This window comes from Monodon monoceros, unplaced genomic scaffold, assembly GCF_005190385.1.
Source record: "Monodon monoceros isolate NGI ecotype Baffin Bay Population unplaced genomic scaffold, NGI_Narwhal_1 Super_Scaffold_19, whole genome shotgun sequence".
Lineage (NCBI taxonomy): Eukaryota > Metazoa > Chordata > Mammalia > Artiodactyla > Monodontidae > Monodon > Monodon monoceros.
In genome coordinates this window covers 5,224,095-5,251,932 of record NW_021703775.1, presented here as the reverse complement: position 1 = coordinate 5,251,932, position 27,838 = coordinate 5,224,095, and the positions used below count along the sequence as shown (strand labels likewise).

General features: G+C 50.9%; 1 protein-coding gene across 1 annotated transcript in view; it reads right to left on the bottom strand.

Annotated features, from left to right (window-relative positions):
- The window catches only part of RFX8 (RFX family member 8, lacking RFX DNA binding domain), a 72,097-nt gene that overhangs the window by 3,282 nt on the left and 40,977 nt on the right, over nt 1-27,838 (bottom strand). Inside the window, 10 exon segments of the mRNA XM_029232497.1 lie at nt 4,472-4,587; nt 4,589-4,794; nt 8,262-8,376; nt 12,023-12,117; nt 15,428-15,584; nt 17,197-17,255; nt 19,352-19,502; nt 20,555-20,658; nt 23,562-23,622; nt 24,221-24,340. Coding sequence (XP_029088330.1) covers nt 4,472-4,587; nt 4,589-4,794; nt 8,262-8,376; nt 12,023-12,117; nt 15,428-15,584; nt 17,197-17,255; nt 19,352-19,502; nt 20,555-20,658; nt 23,562-23,622; nt 24,221-24,340 — 1,184 coding nt within the window.

Here is a 27,838-nt window from a genome sequence, read left to right as displayed (position 1 = left end):
GTATGATTTCATTTATATAACATTCACAAAATGACAAAATTATAGGGGTGGAAGCCATTAGTTGTTGCTAAGGGTTAGTGATGGTGTGTGGCTATGTAAAGCGGTGGCATGAGGGAGATCTCTGTGGTGATCAACAGTTCTGTATCTTGACTGTGGTGGTGGTTACATGAACCCACAGGTAATAGAAAATGCTAGAACTCTACACATACATTGCATCAATGGAAAATTCCTGCTTTTGATGTTACAATCCAGTTGTTTAAGATATAAGTATTAGGGGAAACTGGGTAGAGGGGAAACTGGGTAGAGGGTATGCAGGTCTCTCTGAGTGAATAATGATTAGAAACAAAATTAAAAACAAATCCTCATAAGTCATCACTAGAAGTTGTTAGGACATCCAATTTATTCTGAAAAAAATTTTTTTCAGATAATTCTAAACAACTTAAAAAATTTTTATTTTATATTGGAGTAGAGTTGATTTTAAAAGTTGTCTTAGTTTCAGGTGTACAGCATAGTGATTCAGGTATACATATACATATACCTATTCTTTTTCAAATTCTTTTCCCAGTTAGGTTATTACAGAATAGTGAGCAGAATTCCCTGTGCTATACAGTAGGTCCCTGTTGGCTATCTATTTGAAATATAGTCGTGTGTATATGTCAATCCCAAACTCCTAATTTATCCCTCTCTCCCACTCCTCGGTGTATATACCTAAGAGAAATGAAAACATATGTCCACACAAAAACTTGTACACAAATGTTTACAGAGGCATTATTCAAATGGAAACGAACTTATTCATGTTTTCTATTAAGTGAAAACCACCTGGGTGTCTGCCAGATGATGAACGCGTAAATAAAATGTGGTGTATTCATTCGATGGAATTATCATTTCAATAAAAGGAGTGTTTCTGGGGGCTAGGAAAAAGGGGAAAAGGTAATGAATGTGAATGTGTGTGGGGATTCTCTGAGGTGATGAAAATGTTCTAAAATTAGATCAAGGTCATGGTTGCACAGCTCTCTAGATATGCTAAAATCACTGAATTTGATGAAATGAAATTCACGTTTTATGGCAAGCCAAGAAAATTTAATTATAAAATTTGTCTTTGCCTGTTTGCCTTCTCTAGAGTGTATACTGTGTATCTGCGTTAACCAGATCTCCTTAGGAGATAACCTTCCTTCTTAATCTTGTAACGGGCCGGGACAACCCATGACCAGCTCTTCACTTTGTACGTGTAGATCTGGACTGTGTAAGCTGTCAATAATATGCCATTTGATCTATAACCTTTTGTCTCAAAAACTTATATAACTATGCTTTGACCTCTGACAGGTCAAGGCGGAACTGTTCTCAGAGCTTTCTGAATAATCCTCAGGTTGGCTCAAATAAACATTTTCCTTTCTGAGATGGACTACTGATTAATTTTTTCATCAACAAATTGTACACTTTAAATGAGAAGAATTTATGGTATGTATATCTCCAAAAAAATGTTTTAAAAATCTGATCTGGGGCAAGCTCTTGGTTACAATTTCTCAGGACAGCTCTCCCCACCCTGAGATACTCAGCAAGTCTCTTTGTTGTTTCCTGGGTGGGTGGAGGCAGGTAGGAGGGGTCAGGAGTGCAGCCTTACTTCTGACTCACCCCTACCTGCAGTGCGTAGCCCTTTGGATGTTCTGGTGTGTGAGCTGTGCCACTGGACTCCCCACCCTGGGCAGGTGTGATATTTGATGACTGCCCTCTACTAAGAGGTCACCCAAGTTGTGTGGATTGCAAAACATCGCCTTGGTGTTTATGTTTTTTATTTTTATTGTTTTAAAGGTTTTTTCTTTGATGGGGACCATTTTTAAAGTCTATATTGAATTTGTTACAATATTGCTTGTTTTTTTTTTTTTTTATGTTTTGGTTTTTTGGGCCGTTTTTTGGCTGCGGGATCTTAGTTCCCCCACCGGGGATCGAACGCGTACCCCCTGCGGTGGAAGCGAGGGGTCCTAAACACTGGACTGACAGGGAAGTCCCTTGCCCGCTTTTTGATGCTTTAAAGATATTTTATAGTTTTTCTAACAAGTATTGTGTTCACCTGATGAGTTGGTTCAACTACACTAGCTTGCCATATTCCTGGAAACCAATAAGGATTTTAAATTCCTTAATCATTTTAAACTCATGGCCAATAACATCACGGGGGCCCAGGGGCTACTTCATGTCTCTGATTCATTCTCCCTCCCTTCTGGAAGACTCTCACACCTCTCCTTCTTCCTACTTTCTTTGGATCTCTTTTCAAATTACACCTTGCTTGTGAATCTTGTAAGAAGTAACATTCCCATCCTTGCCTCTCTCTCTCTCTCTCTCTTTTTTGGCTGTTAATGCTTTTCTTTCCTTTTTAATTTTTATTGGAGTATAGTTTTTTACAACATTTTGTTAGTTTCTGCTGTATAGCAAAGTGAGTCAGCTGTACGTATACACAGATCCCCTCTTTTTTGGATTTCCTTCCCATGTAGGTCACCACAGAGCACTGAGTAGAGTTCCCTGTGCTACACAGTAGGTTCTCATTAGTTATCTATTTTATACGTAGTATCAATAGTGTATATATGTCAATCCCAATTCATGCCACCCTCCCCTTCTCCTTGGTATCCACACATTTGTTCTCTACGTCTGTGTCTCTATTTCTGCTTTGTGAATAAGATCGTCTGTACCAATTTTTTCAGATTCCACATATATGCATTAATATACGATATTTGTTTTTCTCTTTCTGACTTCACTCTGTATGACAGTCTCTAGGTCCATCCACTTCTCTACTAATGACCTAATTTTATCACTCTCTTCTTTATTGTGTGTTATTTTTACTATTACACTTATCACCACCTAAGATATCAGGCTTTATTTTGTTGATTAGTTCATTGCCAGTCTCTTCACACCAGGAATATAAGCTCCTGCTGTGGAGAAAAGAATTTTCCTCTACCTTTCAAAGGTCTTTCGGTTGGTCTAATAACCAAATCAATGAGACAGAGTAACAGGAGAAAAACAAAGTTAATCTTGTATGTACGGGAACCCCACATGCATGAGAGGTTCAAAGACAGAAGAGTAAAACGAGGTAGATATGCCATCCTGAGCTAAGGAATGGGAAAGAGGCCTGGGGCTTTGAAGGAGGGTGCAATTCTCAGGACAATAAAGAAGAGTCGGTGATGTTTGGTAATTAGATGTTTGCCCTGCCCTACAGATGGGTCACTCGGATAAAATTTACTGCTGGTAACTCATTCTGGAAAATACCCCCAATTTAAATTCTTCTAGGTAGCCAAGAGAAGGGCAGATACTTCTCTGGAGGCTGCAGGGTCCCCATGCCAAAGTGGCACATTTTGGGGAGGGTTGTTCTGAGCCTCTTCACCCCCGAAGGGCAGGGAGATACCTGTTTTGTTCACTGATGAGCCCCCATGTTTAAAAAGTACCTGGTAAAAGGATGCATGACAGTTATGGAACACATCACTGTACATTTTAGATCAAATTTCTGGTTTTGGGGCTTCCCTGGTGGCGCAGTGGTTGAGAGTCCGCCTGCCGATGCAGGGGACACGGGTTCGTGCCCCGGTCCGGGAAGATCCCACGTGCTGCGGAGCGGCTGGGCCCGTGAGCCATGGCCGCTGAGCCTGCGCGTCCGGAGCCCGTGCTCCGCAACGGGAGAGGCCATGACAGTGAGAGGCCCGCGTACCGCAAAAAAATTAAAAAATTTCTGGTTTTGGAAAACTCTGCTGACAGAATGTTAGTGGGCCTCCAACTCATCATCATGTGTGAAAATTTATGTTCCAAGATCTATGTGGGTGTAGCTATTATTACTACGTGAAGAAAAATGCGATATGCTTCTCTTGCTGTGGGCACCACGTTGACAACCAGTGATGTGCCCTGGGGAGATTTCCATCTGTACAAGGTCTCAATATTATTCCTACTTCAAATTACTTTTTCAGAAACTACTCTTTTTTCGTGTGTGTGCGGTACGCAGGCCTCTCACTGTTGTGGCCTCTCCTGTTGCGGAGCACAGGCTCCAGATGCGCAGTCCCAGCGGCCATGGCTCACGGGCCCAGCCGCTCCGCGACATGTGGGATCTTCCCGGACCGGGGCACGAACCTGTGTCCCCTGCATCGGCAGGCGGACTCTCAACCACTGCGCCACCAGGGAAGCCCAACATGTCACTCTTTTGAGTGGTAGTGATCTACTGCTCAGCGAGTCTAACCATGCCAGGCAGACTCTGGGAAGGCCAGGCTTGGGCCGTCCCCATATTCCACACCTCTAATCAAGCCGGGCATGTCTCAGAGCTGACCAGTGGTCAACGGGCATGCTGCTATAATCACCCCTGGCAAAATCAGCTAAAGCTGAGATGAATCTAGAATCCCGTATCCTTGTTTGGACAACGTATCCCCTTTGTGGGCCTCCTAACCACCTGGTAGTTCTCATTTCCCTGAAAACACTACGGAAGCTGGGGCTCCAGCATCTGTACTTGTTGCCCGTGGCGATGTCCACCAGAAAGCCTGGGACGCTGACGACCACACTGCTCCCCTCCGTGGCACACTGGCTCTGACTCTCGTGTCTCAGCGTCACCCGGGGTGGGGGGGGGATCCGCACTCGGGCTTCTACCCTCCTGAGCTGGGGAGGGGTCTGGAGGGCAGGAGAGTTCCTGGTCTGGTGGGACAAGAGGCTGGTCATCTGGTAGCATCTCCTTGAGATTTCCCATGGCACCGTCCTCCTCATCTTCCTCTATGCACGACTGAAGTGTGTGAATCACATATTCCAAAAGCAGCAAGTGAAGCAGATGCCAGGAGCCTACATTGAAATAACAACCCCAAATGAGTAAGTAGATAGGCAGATGGACAAGTAAACAGATCCCCGTGAAACTAACAGCTTTTCTGGGGCCTTGAACTCCTGTGCACTAAAGCCTCACTCCTACTGGCTGATCCTGAGGGCCCCGGGCAGCGTCCATCACCTGCGCGGCATCCCGTACCCAGAGGACTCCAGCAAGGCTGCTTTCGGACAGAAAGCACAGGGAGCTTGATGGCCTGAGCCATGGAAGGGAACATAAACCCAGCTAGCGTGAGATGGGAGGAAAGCAACCCTACAGAGAAATGGGTGCTGTTCCCAGAGCTGGAGGATGTGCTCCTCGGCCGCTTGTGGTTGGCACATGCTGCATGGCTGCATCCCCTGGAGGGAGGTGGGTAAGGGATGCATTCTCTCACGCGGGCCTGCAAGGGTTGTCCTTAGGGAGTTTGGGGTGGGGGACAGTAGGGTGTGTGGCTCTGCTGAGTGCTCTGAATCCTAGGGCCTTTGGTTCCAGAAAGGAAAAGGATAATTAATGTTCATCTGAGCAATGCGGGTGGGGGGAGATCTGGCCTATTATAATCGTTAAAAGACAATTACTTAATGAAGGTAAAACCACGACTCTTATACAGATATAAAATGAATGTGTGTCAAAGATTTTACGGGACTCAATTAATGAGGGAACTAGTTAAGATGTTGCAGCTGACTCAAAAGAGAATTCAGGACTTCCCTGGTGGCGCAGTGGTTAAGAATCCGCCTGCCGATGCAGGGGACACGGGTTTGAGCCCTGGTCCGGGAAGATCCCACATGCCGCAGAGCAACTAAGCCCGTGTGCCACAACTACTGAGCCCGCATGCCGCAACTACTGAAGCCCACGCGACTAGAGCCCATGCTCTGCAACAAGAGAAGCTACTGCAATGAGAAGCCCACACACCGCAACGAAGAGTAGCCCCAGCTCACCTCAACTAGAGAAAGCCTGTGTGCAGCAACGAAGACCCAATGCAGCCAAAAATAAATAAATTTATAAAAAAAAATGGAGAGAGAATTCAAGACACTAAACATACATAGACAACAAAGAATGCCACTGACAGTAATCTACAAACGGATGCCACACAGCTCTGTGCTCAGGGCAGTTATCAACTGCACCCCGCTGACGCACTAGTTTGCATTGTGTGGAGGAGAATCATTTGCATTATTATCTGTTTGATACAACTTAACAAGATTTGTAAAATAACTCAAAGACCGTGGAAGACCAGAAGGGTGTGTTGACCCTTTCTGTCCATTTCAGAGCTTTATCCGATATTCACTATTCTCTGCTAGATCTCAGGTGAGAGAACCTGGCTCCATGAGAGGCATGGCCTGGTCTGGAATAAGCCTGACCCACAAACAGCTCCTGGCTTGTTTAACTTTGTGAAACCATGGTCCACGTGAAGGGGAAAAGCTAGTGGTGTGAGTGCTCTGACTTCACGTGAAGGCCCTGGAAGGCCGAGGGGAGAGCACTGTGAGCTGAGGGTGCCGCCTGCCGCATCAGTAAACAAAGGATGTTGCAACCATCGAACCGTCACGTGACAGCCGCCCCGAGACCGTGAGCCCTGAGGGAACTCAGGGTACGGGCGGGATGCCCCCCATCTAGCAATGAGCTGCTGCAGCCGCCCCCAGCCGTGCACCCTGAGGAGACTCAGGAGGAGAAAACGCAGGATACTGGCCCCAGGTAGCCGAGGAGCACATCAAAGGAACGATGCCAGAGAGCCCAGACTCTTGCGTCTTCCCATACGTAGAAAAGTGCTAAACTCTTTACCTTGAGATGTCCGGTTTGCTTTAATTAACAGTCATCTTTTGATGTTCCGACTACCTGGTCTTTGTTGCAAAAACGGCTCCTATCTACCCCGGCCCCCTCCTTGCCTCTTCAGAGCCGTCCCTCGGAGTGATCTGAGATGCTGTGTCCCGGACCTTAGTCCTCGGGTTTGTCCACCGAATAAAACACAACTCTCAACTTTCAGGCTGTGCATTGTTTCAGTCGACAGCACCAACTACAGAGCTGGCTTTCCTCCTGTGGCTGCACGTGAACTCTGCTGACCTTCATCTGCGGGGACAGCCTCATGACGAATGGGGGTCACATACATGGCTGTGTACAGCCACAACCCTCCAAAGGGCCCCAGTGTTTGCAGAACGGTCTAGAACAGGGCTTGTCTGCTCTTCCTGTCCTGTGTACCCGCTGCAAGGGCGTCTGGCAGCCCTGGGGCAGGGATTCCTTGCCCTGATAGGTGTGTGAGTTTGTGGGCTGGAGGCTCTGTCTGTCTGTCCACGGCTGTGTGTCCAGTGCCCAGAAAGGTGCCTGGGACTTTGCAGGGATGCACGACATCTGCTGAAACGACTGATCCCCTCCGTGGGGCTGGGGGGCTCAGTGGTGACTGTCCCTCCCCGCGACTCTCCTATGCTGTGTCTGTACCACAGCTGTGACAGATGGGACCCCCTGGGCCCCGAAAGACCCTCTACTGGACCAGCAAGTTGGCAAAACAGACACTGCTTTACTCTTTCCACCATCTGCGTGCAGTGGGGACTTTATCAACTCTTATTCCTGAAGGTTAAATCCGGGTGCCCCCAAAGAACCCATTTCTTGGTCCATCTCAGTTGGGAGATGGAGAAAAAGAGGATGCTTGCTGCTTCGCTCACGATGTCTGAAAACGCACAATTCAAAAGCCAGGGGAGGTTTCCTGCGCGTCCGACAACGATGGCAGGGGAGTGACAAAACACATGTCCACATATTGAGATACAGGGAAGTCATTCTGGCTTATACATGAGTGAACTTGAGTTTGATACTAACTAAAATAGCCTGTGTGTGGCCTGTCAAAACTTACACTGTGCCTCTGCTTTAATTATTAGAGAAAAGGACACATGGACCAGAAGTAAAGAATGTCCATGTTAAAAATAAAGATTAAATGCCTCCATTCCTGGGACACTGATACTGGTTACTCCTTTGATGGTTAAGTCCCCCTTCCCAGGTGACAAGGCCATACTGACTCGCTGGGTACGTGCTGGTCTGTTCTTTTTTTTTTTAAAAAAAATAACCTTGAAGAAATGAAACCCTGACTTGTTTAATGTTCTTTGTTTTGACAAGATATAAAACTGTGTTGCTCTCCGGAGCAGTTTCTCAGAGTCATCTGGGAAGCTGGCTTCCAGGCTAGTCCTCAGTTTGGCTCACATAAAACCCTTTTCTATTCTTATTTTAGATTGTTTATTGATTATTTTCATTGACAGGAGAGTGAGGTGTGGTCCAGCTGTTTGATGAACTACCATATTGCCATAATAATAAGATTAATATGGTTTTTTGTGTGTGTGGTTCTCTGTGTGTTGTATTTTACATAAAAAGGTGAGAAAAAGACGAGTGGGTTCCACATAGCAATGTGGAAAACGCTTAGGCTGTAATAACATCTGTAAAAGGTAGAATACAAAATGCTGTGCGTTCTCAGACTTACCGAAGCTGTCTCTGTGCCAGAGGGTCATAGCTTTGCTCATGGCTGTGAGGAGGAAATTCCATCTCAGCTGGATGCTGGTGGCCAATCTGATAAACTCCTCTTTGCTTCTGCTCGGCTGTGCCATTTTAGAGAGAAAAAAATGCTGGGGTTTATGATAAAAATCAAGGCGAGCGTGTTGTCAAATGCACCCACGGGTGGTGCACAGACAGTCTCACGAGGTCAAAGTGGGGCAGGAAGAAGGAAAGCCGAGGCGAGAGGCGGCCCAGGCCTGGGCCCGGTCTTGCACCATCTCCTGTGGGGATGGTCCCAGGCAGAACCCTTTGAAGTGGGCGGGGAGAAGGCAGGAGGTGGGAGAGCAGCTTACTTCTTTTTTTTAATCCCACACAATTGTTTTAGAAAAACGTCACTTGTGGGGAGCAACAGGGGAGGGAGGCCTGCGGGACGGCCTTGCTGCAGCCCCCTTGGCAGCTGCCTCCGAGAGGGTCAGGGGCTAATTTACACTTGGCGAGTCTGACACCGTGAAGAAGGGGCCCAGAGTCCCACAGTGACGGAAGGAAGGGTGCCGACTTTGCAAGGCACAAAGCTGGCCGCTGTGCCGCATGAATTATCTGAGGCCCAGAAGGCCCACCTGTGTGTCCAGCGGAGCCAAGGTCATCGGATGGCCTGAGTGGCACTAAACTGGGTACCGGGGAGATGCCTCCACGCGCAGACTAAGGAACTCCTCACTAGATTGACAGCAGCCTCGGGCCACACTTCAGGTGAGTTACACATCAACAGAGTCGTATGTAATTTCCAGCACAGGTTGGAGTGAACCCCCCGAGTCTCTCCTGACTCTCCTGCGTGAGGACCACCCAGACACTCAACCGCAAGTCTCCGAGGAAGAACGGCAGGGACTGGCCAGGAATAAGGAGATGCCCTTTCCTCTCGGTTTCTGTTCAGCCCCCGCTGAGAGCCCCCAAAGGCCCACCCTGGGCTCTGGGTGGGTGTGGACCTGTAACCAAGCGGGACCCTACGGGGCCCTCCCAGGACAGACCCCCTGCCCCCCATATCCTCTGCTGTAGCTCCTCTCTGAAGTACCTAGATAATAGCATCTCGTGCATATTTCCTGAGAGTTTCAGATGCTAAAACCCGCCTCCCACCAAATGGAAGAAATTAACTACCTGATGACCATGAGACCTACTGGGGCCTAAGGACTGATCACCACCAACCAATCAGAGGATCGTGCACGAGCTGATCACACACCCTGGGACCCGGCCCCTCCCCTCCCCTGGCCTTTCAAATTGCTTTGTTGAAACCCTTCCGGGAGTCCCGGGGTATGCTGAGCACGAGCCACCCATCTCCTTCCTCGTCTCCTTGCTGGGCCCTGCAATAAACCTTTCTCTGCTCCAAACTCCAGCCTTTCGGTTTGTGTGGCCTCACTGTGCGTCGGGCACGTGAACTTGGGTTTGGGAACAGACTCCCCTCGGCAGCGGCATCCTCCCCGCACGACTTGGGACCACCTGGAACGGGGCTCTTGGGGGGAGCCCTGCTGGTGTTCAACACACACAAGGATGCTTCCTAAAACCATCCAGAGAAGGAGCTGTGGGCGATCTCCGCACAAACATTTGCAAGTGAACACAGACATTACCCAGCTTTCCTCCTCTTGCCGGCAGCGTGATACCTCAGGTTCCTACATTTAGAAAGGACCCCTGGGCCCAGACTGCACGAGAACCAGGGGAACAAATGAAGCAGGACAGAGCTGAGCATTTCTCTCCTCTGGCTCTGCCAGATGCTAACAAGTTGAGGCCATTGGTCATCGTGGACAAGCCCGAGGCTTCACATTTTTAACAGTCTGAGTATCTCATTGACAATAGTCTTTTTTTTTTTTTATCAGCCAGGTTGTTTTACAAAAACAAGCCCTTCAAAGGCAGGCAGTTACAAACCCACCATTTTTCGAAGATGCCTCACTCGTGACGCTGCAGGGGTGAGGACGGAAACACCGCGTTACATGGTCTTGCACGCAGGACCAGTACCAACGGTCTCAGTGGGCTCAGCGGGGGTGAAGTGGAGGCTGCGTGAGTGTCTGAAACAAGGACCAGAGGATGGAAAGCTTCATCCTGTCGAATGAATCTGTCTCTGCAGCTATGCACCCGCGCACATTACCACTGGGACAAGTGAGCTTTGCCGAGGACCAAGGAGAGGGAATCAAAACCACACAGAATCTGGAAAGACTATATCCAAGGAGCAAAGAATGGAAACAGACACCTGCCAAGGCTTGGAACCAGCTTTCAAGCTCCTTCCTGGGTTTTCTGGGGGAGATGGAGGGGGCAGGAAGACATGCGGCTGGAGGCTTAAGGAGAAAACCCGAGTCACGTTCTGGTCCCAGGTCCTCCAGGTCCTTGCTCTCTGCTGCAGAGACGTCCCCCTCTTCCCTAGGCCGGTCCCCCACTTTCCCTACGCCCACTCCGCTCCTGCCGTCCTGTCTCGGGAACGGTGTCTCCCTTTCTCAGCTTATTTTAATCCTATCTGCCCTTCACCTCCCAGTGGAACCCAACTCCCTCGTCAAGGTCTTTTCCTGCTGCCTCGGCCTTCAGAGGATGATGGCTCGATGGGCGGGCGGCCCCGTGTTCCGAGCCCACTGGGGCCAGGGTGCTGGGGCTTCCCCTGACAGCATCCTTCGCTCTTACAGGGTGACTGTAAGCAGCTTTGGGCAGAAAAGAGCTCTTTGCAGGAGGTCCCTTCGTCTTGTCACTAACCTCAAACCGGGCGCGCCCATGCTCTACTCATCTCTGGCCCTAGCAGACCTTTCAGATCTTTTGATCACACGATACTTTGCCTAACTTGTTGGTTCTTTCCGTAGATCAAAGAAATAGAAATGATGACCGATCTCTTCCCCAGCTTCCCCTTCAGTAATCTCAAGAACAAACTGTGTGAACACGACAGCATCTAAAGAAAGAGCACAGGAAGTCGACAAGCCTGCACACAGTGGGGCACGGTGACCACTCTGACCCCCCACCTCAGTGATCACCTGAGATGACTTCCCTTTTCCGCTTTAAAAACTTTCTCGGCCGAGCAGAATCTTCGGTGATGGTTTTGGAGAGCAATGAGTCCACCGTCTCCCTGGACTGCCGGTATTCTGCTCAAAGGCCGTTTCCCTTCCTGCCAACATTTGCCTCTTGAGTACTGATTCTTGCGCTGCAAGCAGCTGGGCCTGATTTGGTAACGTGACTACTGATAAGGGTGGTGACGACAGTCAAGCCGACGGGCCTACTGAGAAGTAAAGTCCAAGTGACACGTCCAGCAGAAGGACCAAACCCGTCCACGTCCGAAACCAATTCATCTTGGCTTTTGTGAACCCAAGCCTGACACCTTACTGGGACTGTCTGCAAAACCCCCAGATGAGCGCCATTCTCCCCAAACAGACAAACCCATCTCCCTCCTAAACACTCCTGCTTGGTGCACACATACTCAACTGCACACCGACACTTACCTGCCCACACCCACTCACATGCCCTGCCATGCACAGACACGCTCACATATGCACACGTGCTTACTTGCGAGCAAACACACACACAGAGTTGCATGATGTGCCAGCCTCTGAGACACCACTTCCCCAACCTGAACCCCCGTCCCGGCCTTGACACATTTCTGTCCAGAGCGCCAGAGAAAACCTTTTCCTTTGCACCAGGTCCTGGGCACTCAGTGCTATAATGTAGCTAGAATGACCCACACCCACTTCTTCTACTGAAAAAAAAAAAAAAAAAAAAATCGTGGTTTTGTACCTGGAAGACAAATGTTTGGAGGTTTGAAGACAGACAATTCAGGAATACACTGAGGTCTGTTGACATGCCCAGCAAAGAAATTAAACTGCTCAAACCTATCAACAGACAAAACAAACCCAAGATTGTGAGCGGTAGAGCAGAATTTCCCCTTAGGTATTTGTATCCCAGGTGACCTAGGGGATAGCATCCGCACTGCAGTTCAAAGGAATTCCCCACGGCCTCGCCCTCATTTTGAACACAAAGGCTGCCTTGGGCTGGGTCTGTCACCCCAGGTCGTCTGGTTCAGAGCTCTGTGGTCTCGCCTTCTAGCAATCCCCTCGGCTACTTGTTGAAATGGGAAGAAATAGTTTGAAATCATAACTACACCTTGTAATCACACAGAACCCGGCTCCAAGTGAGCTCACTGCAGGGTACAGACGTGACCTCACCCATCCCTGCCACTTTTCTAAAGGGGGTAGTTTGTTCAAGCCCTTTAACTGATGGTGGACATCAAAGCCGCTGAGGGATGTTAGGTGGGTTGCCCAGGGCTACAGACCCTGTCGGTACAGGCCCGAGGGCTGCAGCCCAAGTGTGCGACACTGGGACTTGGGTCCCGCACCCGCGCAGGCAGCGCTGAGAGTGGGAGGACAGTGGAAGCGCATCTGTCTGAGTGCCCCCATGTGCCAAGGAGATTTAGATGCCATGGCCCTGGTGCACATTTGGTCAGGCTCCGTCTGGAAGATCTTCCAGGCACATCTCAGGCATTCGTCTGCCAGGGGTCATGCTGTCTCCCTGCCGGCTCTGTGCCCTCTGCAAAGGACATGCAAGGATGCCAACAGGAGCCCAGGAGTCCCTGGCAGGCTGGCGGGCACCTGGGGGAGAGGCCTCATGCCTCCTGGGTCTCCCTGGGCTTGGGCTGGGGGTGAGAGCAAGGTTTGGGCAGCCAGCTGGGATTGCTGGGGAAGCCAGTGGCCTGGGAGGGGGGCTTCCATTGCCCTGAAGCCTGCTGGGTTAGGTGTTCACCTTTCAGCTGCTGGTCTGGTTGGAGGGGAGTCTCCCAGGGGAGGATCTGGGATTTGGGACAGCCAGGCAGTAGGGACAGGGGATATAATCAAGGGACAGGCAAGCAGTGGGGGGAGGGAGCTACTTAGCAGCAAGTAAGGACCCATTTCACTATTTTAATAACTGGTGCAATCCTCCCAAGTCAGCCCCCCCTCAAGGTCAAAGGAAGAGGACAGGATACTTTGCGGTGCTTTTAATGCATCGCTGAATCCACGTAGCCATCTGGTCGTGAAATGCTGAGGTGCCCCCGTGTGCCAGCCCCGTGTTGGGCGGGCCGTGATGAAGCCCACAGCCCACACCTTGAGGGGGCTTCAGGCACTGGGGGGCAGCTTTATGCATGGCTGACCCCTCCTGGCAGCCCTCAGACCAAAGCCTAGCGACTGGGGGAGGAGGTGGTAACTGGTCTGCAGCCCCTCCTGAAGCAAGCTCCCGGCTCCCCCCGAGTGGGGAGCCTCCTGCTGTGGTGACTGTCCCCTCTCAGTGATGTAACCACGCGTAAGCCAGCTCTTCGTGGAACTGTAACTGAGGCAGGACCCTACGGGGCCTTCCCAGAATAGACCTCCACCCGTGTCCTCCGCCTGCCTTTTGTCTGTAGAAAATCTTTAGCCAAAGAAGAAATTTAATCAGAGAAGTGAGAAAATGCAGAAAGAAAGGAAAACAGGCAAGCAAGACAAAATAATAATACTTTAGCCGTTAAACACAGTCAAGGACCTTTAGTTCCTTCTCAAGGGCTCTAGAGAATATTCTGAGCCCTGTTCCTTGAGCTGTTTTGCAGGTACTGAAACCCCCTCCAGGTGGGCGAAGTTAACTGCTGCCCTAGAGCACGGAGACCCCAGACCGGTTGGAACCAGAAGGTTGATGATGCGGACTCCCGATGACCTCACCACCAGCCAATCAGAAGAGTGTCCACGAGCCGACCACGCCCTGCTCCTTGAACGCTATAAGGCTCCTCAGGACCCCCTCCAGGGTGGGACATACAGTCTTGAGGGCATGAGCCCGCCGTGGCCCGCTTACCTGGCAAAGCAATAAAGCTATTTCTTTCTACTTCACCCACAACGCTGAGATTTAATCTGGCACCAGCGTACAGAGGCCAGATTTTGGCATCAGAATGGAGATTTTCTTCCTTAAGATTAACTACAACTGTCAGATAGTGTCGGGGCCCAGAGTACGCGGCTCCAAAATGTGCCTCAGTGGCATATTGGTTAATTTGATTGAAAAGTTACTTAAGAAACGGCCAACACAGGAAGGACACTGACCCTCCCCCTCGGTCTCCCTGAAAACAGGAAATAAATCTCCAGTGTGAAAGGTGCCCTTCTGGCACCAGGATGTAAAGAGACACCCTTATCCCCAGAGACAGGGAATTCAGGCTGAGAACAAACCATGTTACTTTTTTTTTTTTTTGGCCGCGCCGCCAAACTTGTAGGATCTTAGTTCCCCGAGCAGGGATTGAACCCAGGCCCTCGGCCATGAAAGCACGGAGTCCCAACCACTGGACAGCCAGGGAAGTCCCAAACCATGTTAGTTCTTTAATTTACTACCCAAGCCCCAATTCTGTTTAGCTTCTTCACTAATTGGGCACCCCAAAACCTAAGTTTCTTTGTCTACTTCTTAGGTCCCATTTCTATAAGACCTCTGTGCACATGATTTAAAATTTGTGTCTTTTTCTCCTGGGAACCTGTCTTGCGCCAGGTTGATTATTAGTCCAGCCAGGAGAACTCAAGACGGGTAGAGGGGGAAATTTCCCCTTCCCCAGACAATAGCAAAGGGCACGAATATTCATGGGCTTATATAGCACTTGTTTGTAAAGTAGTGAAATAAGGTCAAAGCACCACCGTTAAACTTCACATTGTTAAAAATAAGACTTGGTGCAGGAATGCCCTGGCGGTCCAGTGGTTAGGGCTCTGTGCTCTCACTGCCATGGGCCTGGGTTCAATCCCTGGTTGGGGAACTAAAATCCCACAAGCTGCGAGGGTGCGTAAACAAACAAACAAACAAAACTACAGTTAGCGCAGAAACTGGCAAGGCAGAGGGCTAGGTCAATCCCACTCAGGCCCGAAGAGGTGATCTGTGCATCTACAAGAGGGATACAGGGGGGTTTTCCCAAGGAGACAAGAAATATTGTCAATCAGCAACCACACTCACTCGGCAAATATGTCCTGGCACTATGGACCCCAGGGCAGGCCCTGGAAGAGGGTTCTCGGGGCACTCCTCACCTTCTGCAGGAAGAGGAGTGCGAGCAGGTAAATTATAACGTCAAAGAGGAACGTTCTAATTCTATTAGGAAATCTATAAATCAGTGATGGCCATAACAGCCCTGATTATACACCAAACACTGCAACCAAGCAGCTGAGGAAGGAGGATTACATTTCATCTCTGTGTTCCCCTCCAGGTCGTCAGTGCCGCTCGGATTACTCGTCAGGGCTTTCTGGGAAATATCCAAAGCGCCCTGATGCATGATGGCGTGTAGATCCAACTGCAGGATGCTGACTCTCCTGCTGTTTTTCAGCACCATTCTCATGGTCTAAAGACAACGGCAAACGCTACACTTAGTGAAATCTTGTCATCTTACTTTGGCCTAATGCCCCCTCTCCAAATTACCAAAACTTTCTTGTTGTCGAAGAGAAAGAAAAGTGGATTTGGGTAGTTTTGCCCGTTAAAACTGAATCCTAGGGCTTCCCTGGTGGCGCAGTGGTTGAGAGTCCGCCTGCCGATGCAGGGGACACGGGTTCGTGCCCTGGTCCGAGAAGATCCCACATGCCACGGAGCGGCTGGGCCCATGAGCCATGGCCGCTGAGCCTGCGCGTCTGGAGCCTGTGCTCCGCAACTGGAGAGGCCACAACAGTGAGAGGCCCGCGTACCGCAAAAAAAAAAAAACCAAAAACAAAACCCTGAATCCTAAATGACAATCAAAATGTTCAAACTGCACACATTCTAGAACTGCCTTTCTGAAAGTTGGCATTTAGGACGCTTCTGCTCACGGGGAGACGTCTCAGGGCCCTGCAGCTCCTCCTCCCAGTTCCCTCTTCTCTGCACCCCGAGCAAGGGGCCTAAATTCTCTAGAGAGGGAAACGGTGGGTAATTGGGCTCTGCCAGGCAAGTGCGGTTCTGGAGAAGCAACAGGGCGGGCGGCCTCTACAGGATGGCTGTGGGGGCTCAGAAGCTCTCCTGTCCTTCCTCTGGGGAGCCTGGGGCAGTGAATTGGGCCTCCGCTGTCCAATGGGACAAACCTCTCCCTTACGTGTTCGGGGTCTGCAGGACGAGCGGTGAGTCATCCTCACACCAGCCCCAAGAGCAGGCACTACAGCCATGTCTGTTTTACGGAGAGGAAAGGGGCCCTTGGGTATTCAGTAAACTCTCCTGGAACAGTGAGTGTAAAGGTGTAAAGGTATGGCTCCCAGCAGGCCAGGCTCTGGACCCTACCAGCCTGGATAGGGATGGAGGTCGTGTTTCAAGGTCGTTGCCATCGCCCCAGCGGGGAAGGTGAAAGTGCCCAGAACCGGATGGGCCTCTAGCTCAGAAGGAGAAACAACCCTACTGGTGGGGGATGGAGGTGGTCAAAGGGTGGCCCCGGCTGGGCGCCCCCTGGCCGGGGCTGATTTGGGGCAGAGGGCCGGTCCCAGGCTCCGTCCCCATCTGCCACCGTGGGATTTCAGAACAGATCCTAGAACATCTCCTTCAGCCCCTCTCTCCCCTCCGCTAACACCCAGGAGTGAGAAGGTCGGAGCCGAGGACCTGGTGCCCCGACACACAGAGTCCACAGGGCCATATGCACAGGGTGCAGGGTCTGCCTGCCTGTCCGTCTGTCCTAGGCTCTGCTACAATGCCCTTCCACCTCTGACGTTGGCTTGCCCGGGACACCACCCCTGGGGGGCCTCCCTCTGGAACTTTAGAACCGTGACCTGCTGGCCCTGCGTCCTCTCCTCCACGGGCAGAGCCTGGAGGCCGGAGGGGAGGAGGGAGCTCAGCTTCCAGCTGAGCACCTGGGGCCCAGCAAGCTGTCCTCTGCCCTCCAGGTGGGTGGGCCGGCCTCCCTGCACGGGGCCTGCTGCCCGCTCTGAGGGACACTGGCAGCCTGCACTTTTCGCTTTGGGAAAGCTGCTTTGTTCCCTCCTGTCTGGTTGCCTGAAACCTACCTTTGCCATGTTGGAGAGGTATGTCTTTCTTCTTAGTCTTTTGACAAACACAGTAACTTCTGTGAAGAACAATACACACGCCCATTACTGATGCTTTAACTTCAGGTTTGCACGCAGGAAGGCAGTGCACACGGGTGGCGCACCCACGCACCCAGGAGGGCAGAGCCGTCCACCTGCCCCACCCAGCCAGGCCCCCAGCCTCCCCACCCCGCTGCCCGCTCGCCCCTCCCAAGTGGCTCCGAGATCCCGGCAGGGGCGCATTGACTAAACCGCCCCCCACTCGCGCAATGCCAGGAAAGTGATGTCCTCCAGCTTCTGCCGTGTGCTCCGTGAAGTTGAGGATTTTGCCCAGGAACCCTGACTTCCCTCAGCTTCTCATCTCTACATGCTCTCCTCGGGAAACGATCAGAAATGAGAAAACATGAGAGAGGAGGTGCTCGCCCGGATGTATTCATTTATTCACATATTCACTTACCGGGGACACTCGTGCAGTGTCTGCTGGGTGCTGGCTGCACAGCTGGATGAAGGGGAATGACCTCCACCCTCCAGGGGCTCCCCACGAAGGGTAGGTTACCAGGAGCACAAACAGCGTCCCAACAGCAGAGTAAGTGCTCCCGGCAACGTGAGACACAGGGAGAAGGAAGTGAGCGGTTCTAGCGGAAGAAGTTATCAGGGATGGCTTCATCCGGAAGGGGACATTCTGCCTGGGCCTTAACGCGTAGGTAGGAGTTGGCGGGGAGCAGTGGCGGGGGGGGCGGGGGTGACTAGGCACAGACAGCAGTAGGAATAAGGGCCTCTTGGGGATGACCAGTCTGCGGTGCTGGGGAACGCCAGTGGGTCATGGGGGGCAGGGGGACAGGGTCGGGCCAGAGGCCAAGCAGTGAAGGAGAGAGGACCATCCGGGCAATGGGGGCCGTGGACAGTTGTTAACTGATGGAACCGCTGTTATAGAGCACTTGCTGGGAGGGGAAGGGCGTGTGACCGAGGCGGGGCAAGGCTGCAGGCAGGCCCATCAACTAGGAAGCTACTGAAGATCCTAGAGGGGTTTGGAGAGCCAGAGGGCTGGGATTAGCGCAGGCGGTGAAGGGGCCACCGGAAAACTGGACCCCTTTCACGCCCCTCCTTTCCCAGCAAGTTCCAGACCTCACTTTCTCTCTGCAGGACGCTTCCTGCTGCCTTCTTGGCTGGCAATCACACGGGCCCAAGGGCCCGGCCTGGGCACGTGAACTTTTCCAAGTGGGTCAGAAAGGGATCAACACAGCCCGGGGTGCTGGGGATGCCAGGCGTGGGTGAAGATTAGACGTGGCCTGTTCTGCGGACCCTCGGGGGAGAGAGCGCACAGGGTGCAAGCGTGGCAGATCTGCAGAGGGGAAGGGAAGGAAGTGGTGAGGGCTTGGCGGGCGGGGAGAGCTAGAGGCAGTGATGGAGAACCTCACAAAGGCAGGAGGGAGAAAACCGGGAATTTCCAGGACCGTAAAACACGCGACCGACACAGTGGGTGTGTGCTGGTGTTCACAAGGGCCACGGAGCTGGAGGGATACCAAGGGGTCAGATGCAGGGAGGCCGGGGACAGCCAGCAGAGCAGCTCGGGCTCCCAAGAGGAAGCCGTCGCAGGCTTGAGCGGACGAATAGCCTTCTGCGACAGCAGAAGTGTTCAGACACCGCGCCCTGGCAGCCGGATGGAGGGGAGAGTCACCAGGGTGACTGGGACCACGTGGGCGGAATTTCTAAGGAGGGCGAGATAATCTCTGAGCCTCCCGGGAGCCCACCCAGAGCACAGAGAGGCGGGAGGAGGCTGGGGTCGGAACCCTTGCCGGCCCTGCTTGGGTGGGCAGAGAGCTGAGGACTGCAGCTGCCGTCGGAGCTGGCTCAAGAGAGGGGAGGCACGGCCCGCCTCCCCCTTGCCCTTTCCGACCTCCCTGTTCCCTTGGCCCCGCTGCGATTCCCGAGGGGGAAATGGTAAGAGGGTGTTGATGTGTCAGCACAAGCATCCCTTGTGGGCACCACAGGAAAAGCCGGGACAGCCGAAGCGGCCAGGCCCGGTGGACTGCAGTTTAGTGCCTGAGGACACAGTTAACACAAGAGGGGAGGAGGCCTGCCCCACGTGGAAAGTTCATCTACTCTCACAGCATTTATGTTGTCCCTCGGAACCTGCCTCTGAGCTTGGAGATCTGTAAGAGGGCTGGAAAACCTTCCGAAGCAGTGAGGAACCACAGCTTAAACTTCTTACCAAACAACTGGACAGATTTCAGATGCTGAATAGAAACATCTTCCAAAAAGTCATGAAGGAGAACGTCCTCAATTCCCTACAACAGAAGTGTCAAGACAGGGACTTCCCTGGTGTTCCAGTGGTAAAGAATCCGCTTTCTAATGCGGGGGATGCGGGTTTGAAGCCTGGGAACCCTGGTCCGGGAGCTAAGATCCCACATGCCGCGGGGGCAATTAAGCCCGCGGGCCGCAGCTAAGACACGACGCAGCCTAAAAGAAGTGTCAAGACATGTGACAGCCGGCCGGTGTGGACGGCCTCTGGTTACGAGTGGCCGCGGGTCACGTGAGCCACAGACAGAGAGAGAGAGAGAGAGAGGCCCGGTCTCCACCTGCCGAGGGCTCCGCTACCTCGCAGCCCTGGCCACTGCCCATTGGGCAGGACATCAGGCTGGAGAAGCTGGAATCGGAATTCTTCCCAAGATTTCCAAGTATCGATAACTGATTCAAAAATTTAAACACCCCAAATGCTGGCCAGTACGGGGTGGGGGGGCAGGAGGGGAGTTCAAACCAAAATATTTAAGGGCTGGACCCAGCCTCCAGTTTTCAACCTTTGTGGTAAACATTTAGAAGCCCTGGATTTTTTTTTTCCTAAGAAAATAATAAAATAAAAGGTAAAAGTTCATGGCTAGCTTAAGGGGAGCACATTTTCACTGTAGAAATTATATATAATTGACCCCCAAACTACAATAGTCACTCCAGAGCTTAAAAAACAAACCCGCAAGGCCTGGCAGTTATATATAATGCAAAGCAACTACTCCAATTACTCCTTTGAAAAAGCTCTCTTTTGGCTGAAATAGAGGAAGAACTCTGACTCAGTTCAGGGTTCACAGGTCACCGGAGCCACAGGTCACCATGTGTACTGGCTTTTTCTCTACATGAGCTAACTCAGATTCTCAGTGAATTCAGAAAGAAAAGCTGAGTCTTAGGGAAAGATCCAAGGCTCACGGTCCATGGGCCCCACGACTGCCTCCTCAGAAGGTCTGAGGTCCACGGACACCGCCAAGAGTGAGGGCTGCGGGTCTAACCCCAGCATCTGGTACCAATTTCTGGGAAGGATGCAAACCAGCACCTCCAAGGAGCTTCGTCCTACTTTGTACAGCTGTCCGTCGTAGCATTTAAGGAGCTGGCACACGTCAGGCAATGACATGAGCGTGACCGTGTCCTGCTGCAGAGATTTCCGGAAGGATGTGAGTCCTCCACCCGATGTAAAGAACAGAACGTATCTCTGAACGCTCGTTTTGCGCCTGGTGAGGCCTATCCAGCCCACCTGCCCCCGACTCTTCATCAGCCCCAAATGGTAACAGAATGAATTTCATTCCAACCCACGTAAAGTTCTGCCTATTGGCTTTTCCAAGCTGTATCTCAGAAGTGATTTGACACCCATCAGAGACCACCTGCCAGTTGGGCGGGAGAACGTGGACCACCTTTTCCTGAGGCAGCCTTCGGGAAGGAAGGCTGTTTCTGACCACAAGGGGGCTCCTACTGATTACAACAGGATGAGGATCAGGGCCCAGGGATAAAAACCAGAGTTTAGAATAAATTTTCATTGACTGATTGACCCCCTCAATTATTTTTCAGCTCAGGAAGAAGTGTAACCGTATGGAATCAAAGATACCTCGGGGGCTTCCCTGGTGGCGCAGTGGTTGGGAGTCCACCTGCCGATGCAGGGGACACGGGCTCGTGCCCCGGTCCGGGAAGATCCCACGTGCCGCGGAGCGGCTGGGCCCGTGCGCCACGGCCGCTGAGCCTGCGCGTCCGGAGCCTGTGCTCCGCAACGGGAGAGGCCACAGCAGTGAGAGGCCCGCGTACTGCAAAAAAAAAAAAAAGATACCTCGGGACTTCCCTGGTGGTCCAGTGGGTAAGACTCCACCTTCCCAACGCACGGGGCCCGGGTTTGATCCCTGGTCAGGGAACTAGATCCTGCATGCCTGCCGTAACTAAGAGCTCGCACGCCACAACTAAGACCCAGTGCAGCCGAAATAAATAAATAAATACTAACAAAATAAAAAAGACACTTCCTCCTTGACATCATGTCAGAATTCACCTAAGGACGGTGTAGACTAAAGGGATCTGGTGCGATTCTATTGCACCAAGGAGCCTTCTTTAAAGACTTTTGTGGACAACTTCTGTTTTGTTTTCCCCCATGCTGACTTTTCAGATTCCATCTTTGAACCAGGTGGCCAACCTGAGTTGTCAGCTCATGAGGACTCTTGCCTTTGGGGATTCCTGCAGCTCAGATATTCTGAGACATCACAATACTGACCCCAGGGCCCTCCAGTGACCCCAGGCAAGAGGCTCTTCCTTCTGTGCAGGCTGTCAAGGGAGTGAGGCCTGACCCTGGACTCACCTGACTTTCAACTCTCTTCTAGAGAAGACGTCTCCCAAGAGACTCATAGATGCTTAACGAAAAAGACAAGAGAGGGATGAGCAGGATGTGTTAATCCTTCGACTCCCAGGCTGGAGGCTTTTGGGGCTCGCGGGTCTGGATGAGACAGCACCACCTCCGCTCACTCCCCCAGCACCCATGTCCCAAATTGTCTAATCCCGGTGCATCTGCTTCAGAAATATTTCTGATTGGTCCCGCTTTCTCTCTGACGTCACTGTCATTGGATCTCCAGATCCAACCCTCCTTCCTTCTCACCTTGACTGCGACAAAACCTCCTCCGCACCCTCTGTTCCAATATGGCCCTTGGATGTCACTGCCAACCCGTCTCCTCAGAAGGTCGGGGTCTTCCAGAGGCCCTTCCTGGCACCAGCCGATTCCCACCTCCCCTCTGGCTTCTCTCCTTTCGAGATAAATCCGGCCACAGCGACCTTCTTGTCCTGTGATGCCGGTGACCATCCTGCTGGCTTTGTCTGCACCACTGATTCCGCCTGGAATCCCTTTTCTACCCCATTTCGAGTCTGTTGAACTTCTGCTTTTCTAAGAGAGTTGCCAGCAACGTGGCCTCCCCCGGGGAGCCCGCTCCAGCTGTCTCTGTTCCTCTTCCCTTGGGCACCCAGAACAGTCCATCACACTGTGTTCTAGAACTTTCCATACGGTATCATATAAGCCATATATTCATTGGCTTACATCGTCCCTTTCAGTACCAGACTATAAGCTTCTCCAGCCTCCTGGGGAATACCTTCCTAGTTCCAGAAACGGTGCTGGTCACAGGGTAATAATTCAGTTAGTACTTGATGAAGCAATGAAGGCAAGAAGGAATAGATTTCTTTTCTTAAAAAATTTTTTGGCCACGCCATACAGCATGTGGGATCTTAGTTCCCTGACCAGGGATCAAACCCACGCCCCCTGCATTGGAAGTCTTAACCACTGGACCACCAGGGAAGTTCCAAGAAGGAATGGATTAGCTATCCAACGTGCGTGGATGTTTATAACATAGCACTAACAGGCCAGGGGCCACTCTGAAGACAGCGTGGTCCCTCCCTCACTCCGATGCTTTACACAAAGTACAATATGCGTTCATGCTGAGTGAATATTATCTCCCAAAGCTGAAGTGCTTAGAACACGGAGGCCTCAGAAAACTTTTCATTTAAATGTGTACTTGCTTCCCTGGATTTTCATTTTATACAGCAAAAGCCAGAATTCAGAATGGTTAAGAGATTTACTCGTGTCTTCCACAGTCAATTCTAGAATAAAATCCAATCATCACGATACCCGTGTCAGAGCACCCTGCTTCGAACTGCTTCTTGTTCCGTCAGCATGGATCCATAACGGCTCTGAGGCATCACTGAGAATTCCAGGGTAAATCGCGTTACCAATACTGTACTCCAAATCAGCCGGAATTAGGATCTAAAAATAGCTGAATTTTTTATTTAAAGTGTAAAGTGATCCATATGAGCACCTTGGAACCTTTCCAGATGATTAAACAATGAAAACACACCTCCAAGAGCTCACTGACTGTAAAATAGCTGCATTCTGAGCGCTTCAGGCAATGAATTCCCACCAGACATCCCTCGAGGGGTCTTTTCAAGTAGAAAGGTTAAGAACAAGTCATCAATGCTGGTATTTTGCAGCTAAAACCTACTCTCTCTCTCTCTCTCTCTCTCTCTCTCTCTCTCTCTCTCTCTCTCTCTCTCTCTCTCGAGTTCTTGGCTCCTCACGTTCTGTAAAGTGTCTTGACAATAACTGCAGTATTCGTCAGCGAGAAAGGCCATCTAGGAAGGATATGGAGAATCATTTCAGTTTGCAGCCCACTTCCGGAATGAACTGCTCCTCAAAGACCTTCCTGAGGCCCTGAGATGCTGCTTGTGTTGCCGTTTGGCTCTGACAACAGCCGGGCTCTTGCCTGGGGCCGCGTGTTTTTTAGTCACCTGGAGTAATGCATCACTTATTGGCCTGAAATTGATGTAGTTCCATGGCTGATGCCATAACTTGTACACTTCCAGGATCTGCACCACCCACTCTAAAGGCCACCGGTCTTTGACCACTGTCTCTCCTAACCCCAATTTCTCCCTCCACATCCCCCAGCCCAGGTTCCAGGAAATGCACATATGTGTTCCCTGCTCTGTCACGGGGAGGCCCTCATTCTAAAAGATGACAACGTGGTCCCACGTGGAGCCTTTCTATAGGACGTGAAGACAAGCCCTGAGTTTCCTGACCACCATCAAGCCCAGGAGGGAGTGCTGGTTCTCCCTGGTCTGGGAGAAGGCAAACATTACTCCATCTGGTACGACTATGGTCACAGGCAAACTAAGAAGCCAGCTGCTGCCCCCAGGTAGCCAAGGCGTGAACGTTCATCTCCCCGATGCATGCAAGCCCAGTATTCTGCAGGAGTAGCTTCTCTGCCAGTTCCTGCTCCCAGAATGGACTTCTCCCGAATTCCGACAAAGGCGACCCAACTGGGTCTGTCTCATTCGGCGAATGATTGTCACCCTAAAAACCATTTACACGTGGATTCTTTCTTTAAGCCAGGTGATAATTACACTGCTGCTGTGGAGTAATCTTTTATCCACACCTCTGGACACACTGTTGATCCCAGCAATTTTCCCTTTTACTTCACTGCAAAAAATACTAACCCCCCTCTGTAAGTCTACGCATTACAGTCACCAGGGAGGAGTTAGGATTTAACACATTGCACTCTTACTGCCGTGTATTACAAACGCTGAGTAGTGACGCACAATAAAAATATTACCTATGGATAATCTGATGCCATAGATACCTTCTACGACTCTTGTCTATCTCATCGTCCCTCCTTGAACTACAACCATGTCCTGTCTGGGTCACCGTGCCTGGATTATACAAATGGTGAGTCATATAGGAAATCTCAGGGCCTAACGGACAAGGAAAATGAGGGGCACAGACTTTCCTTTAGAAGAACAGATTACAGAACGTAAAACCTTTCCATCAAGGATGGAAAAAGGCAGCATGGCAGAAAGCGAATTCAATATTCCTGCCTTTTGTCATCCCCGCTTCCCCTCCCCACCCCCTCCTCCCCCAGAGCAAGGGGAGGCATGTGCTCCTGGTTTGAATGAAGGACATCAACTGTATATGAAATGATTTCTTCAGGATTTTCCCAGACGCCTTTTGAATAGCTTCCACTTTAATAGAGTAGGTGAAAGCATCCCTGGGGGTTGGAAGTTAAGCAGCTAAGCCTGCTGGACTGCAGCTGGTGGTGGTGGGGGGCGGCTGGCTCCCTTTCATTTCCTCCAGCCTAATGGCCCACTGTGTGGTAGCACAGTTCCAAGGTCAGCGGTTCCTCCTTTGCTCTCTCCGTTCTTATGCGCTCAGAGCCTTACCGAGCTACTCGCTTATATCTTGCTTAGTAGATCGTTTATGTGGGTTTGCAGTAGGCTCTTGTCTACAAGCCACTGGAGGCCAGAGCGGCCTTCTGAACCGCCAGCCCCTATCCTTGGGGCCAGGAGTGCCCCCAGCTGCGCGCTGCACCCACAGAGAACAGCCGCCGCCAGCTTTCTCCTGAGCTGAGGCTTCCCTGTTATCAGCCAATATCGCATTGAAGTCCGGGGGCGTTTAGGGTCACACTCAACAGTCTCCTGAAGGACTTAAAATCTGTTACTTCTCAGCTCTTTTGTGGTCCCGAACCCCTTTGAGCACGTGATGAAAACAAATGACCTTCTCCGCAGAAAACTGTGAAGATGCCAAGTTAAACTCCCGTTGTTAATATTTTTGGAAGAAAGTAGGGGTGTAGATGTCTAAATAAATAAAGCAGTAGCACAGAAAGGTGACAGATCAAGAGGCATCATTCCATGGGGTGCTGTTTGGTTTCCACTGGGGGCTGTTCCACCCTCATTCCTACCATTAACATTGGCAACATTCAGAGTCCTCTGATGGGTACGCTTCCAGGATGTACGTTGGGGGGACGATGCTCGGGCTGGTCATCAGGAAGGATGGGGCTGTTGCATGGACTTCACTGGCCTGGCCACCAGTGCTTCTACTGGAGAAGAATTGAGGGATCCTCCTTTCCAACCCTGGGCTACTCTCTCCCCTCACACTGCACGATCCTAACCACGTCCACTTTCTCCGCAGCACACATGACCTCCCGGGCTCATCGATGCTCTCCTGACACTGATTCTGCCAGTATCCAAGCCCGTGCTTCTCAAGGGTGGCCCTGAAACCAACTACATCAGGATTCCTGGGGTGCTTGAGGTTCACATCGCTAGGGCCCTCATGAATCACATGAAGCCAGAAATCTCTCGCTTTAACCAGCTCCCCAAGTGAGCCTTATGCATCGCGAGCTGAGACCGCAGCTCCGGGCAGGCTGTGTTGTCCAACTCTGCAGAAATCCCTACATTAAACACGGCGACTTCTAATTAGAATTCAAAATTCTAATTTCCGATACTTCACAGTTTCACCTGTGCAGAAGAAGTCATCTGAAAACACAGTACTGTCAGAATGGAAAGGGAAGCTACGACCAAAAATAATAATAAGTAAATTCAATGCATTCCTGAAGTCAATTCCTTTTGGGCTCTTCCTGTGAAAAGAACTGATCTTTCAGGCAAAAAAAAAAAAAAAAGAAAATCATAAATTGAAATCTTTGCTTCCTAATATAAACAATCAGAAATCTAAAGGGAGCGAGTGTCTGGTGCAGAACTACTAAAGTCTGAATCTCTGCGGGACAAGGCATTCAGGAAAGAAACAGGGGGATTCCTGTTCTGGAGAAATAATTCAGCAAAATGACAAAGAAAAAAGTGAGAAATTCTATTTAGATATTTTTAGGTGTAGTAAATACAGCTTGGGATCTTCAGGAGATCCAAGAAAAGTCATTGGGGTTATTATCATTCATTTATTCCGCCCACCTTTAGTGAGCAGGTACTAAGTGTCAGCCCCTGGAGAAACGCTGGAGGACCTTCCTGTCACCACCTGTCACTTTAGGCACCACCTGCCACCCCTGAGTTACTCTATCAATTCTCTTGATGCCTTTTGTCCCTCCTGCATTCTTGAAGACACTGCTCCCAGAATTATCACCCCCAAAGCAAATGTATCCTGTCATTCTGCTTCTGAAGATGCCTCAGTGGTTTTCCCACAGTCTCCTGGGAGACACCCAAATTCCCCAGCCTGGCATTGACAAGCTGTCCACCACCTGGACCTCATGTTGAGTCTACTTCTCCCCGACATCCTCACTTCTGGTTTTCACTGCCCGCACATCCCCCAGCATGAATGCAAGCTACATATACCCTCAAGATCAACACCTCCTAAAAAGAGGACCTCAGCAACTCTGTCCAGGACCAGCTCAAGGGCAGCAAGATAGGTGGAATAACAGCCCCTCGAAAACGCCCACATCCTAGTCCCTGGAACCTTACGTGGCGAAGGGGCTTTGCAGATGTGATTACGGTTAAGGACCCTGAGATGGGGAGATGATCCTGGATCCTCCAGGTGGCCCCAATGTAATCACGAGGATCCTTAAAAGCAGAGAGCCTTTCCCAGGTGCAGAGAGCCAGAGAGATGGTGTCATGAGAAGGAATCAGCCTGCCTTTGCTGGCTGAGGAAGTGGCCACAAGCCAAGGAATGTGGGCAGCCTCTAGAAGCTGGAAAAGGCCGGGAATAGATTCTCCCCTTCAGGTCCCCCAGAAGGAATGTAGCCCTGTCAACCCCTTGCTCTTAGCCTGGTGAGAACTAGTCAGACTCATAACTTCTAGAAATTTTAGATAATAAGCTTGTGTTAAGTCATGAAATTTGTGCTAGTATGTTACAGCCGCAACAGGAAACAAACACAGGCCACCTCTTCCATGAAGCCTTCCCTAATTACTCCTGGCCCACATCCTTCCTCCCTCCCTCCCTGTGGAGTTCCCAATCCCCCTGTAGCGGGCACGGGCCCCTCACAGCACACTCATAGTTTTATGTCTGTCTTAGCTCCCCAGCTACGAAACTGTATTCTATTCAAGTATAGGAAATATGCTTTTTGTTTGTTTGTTT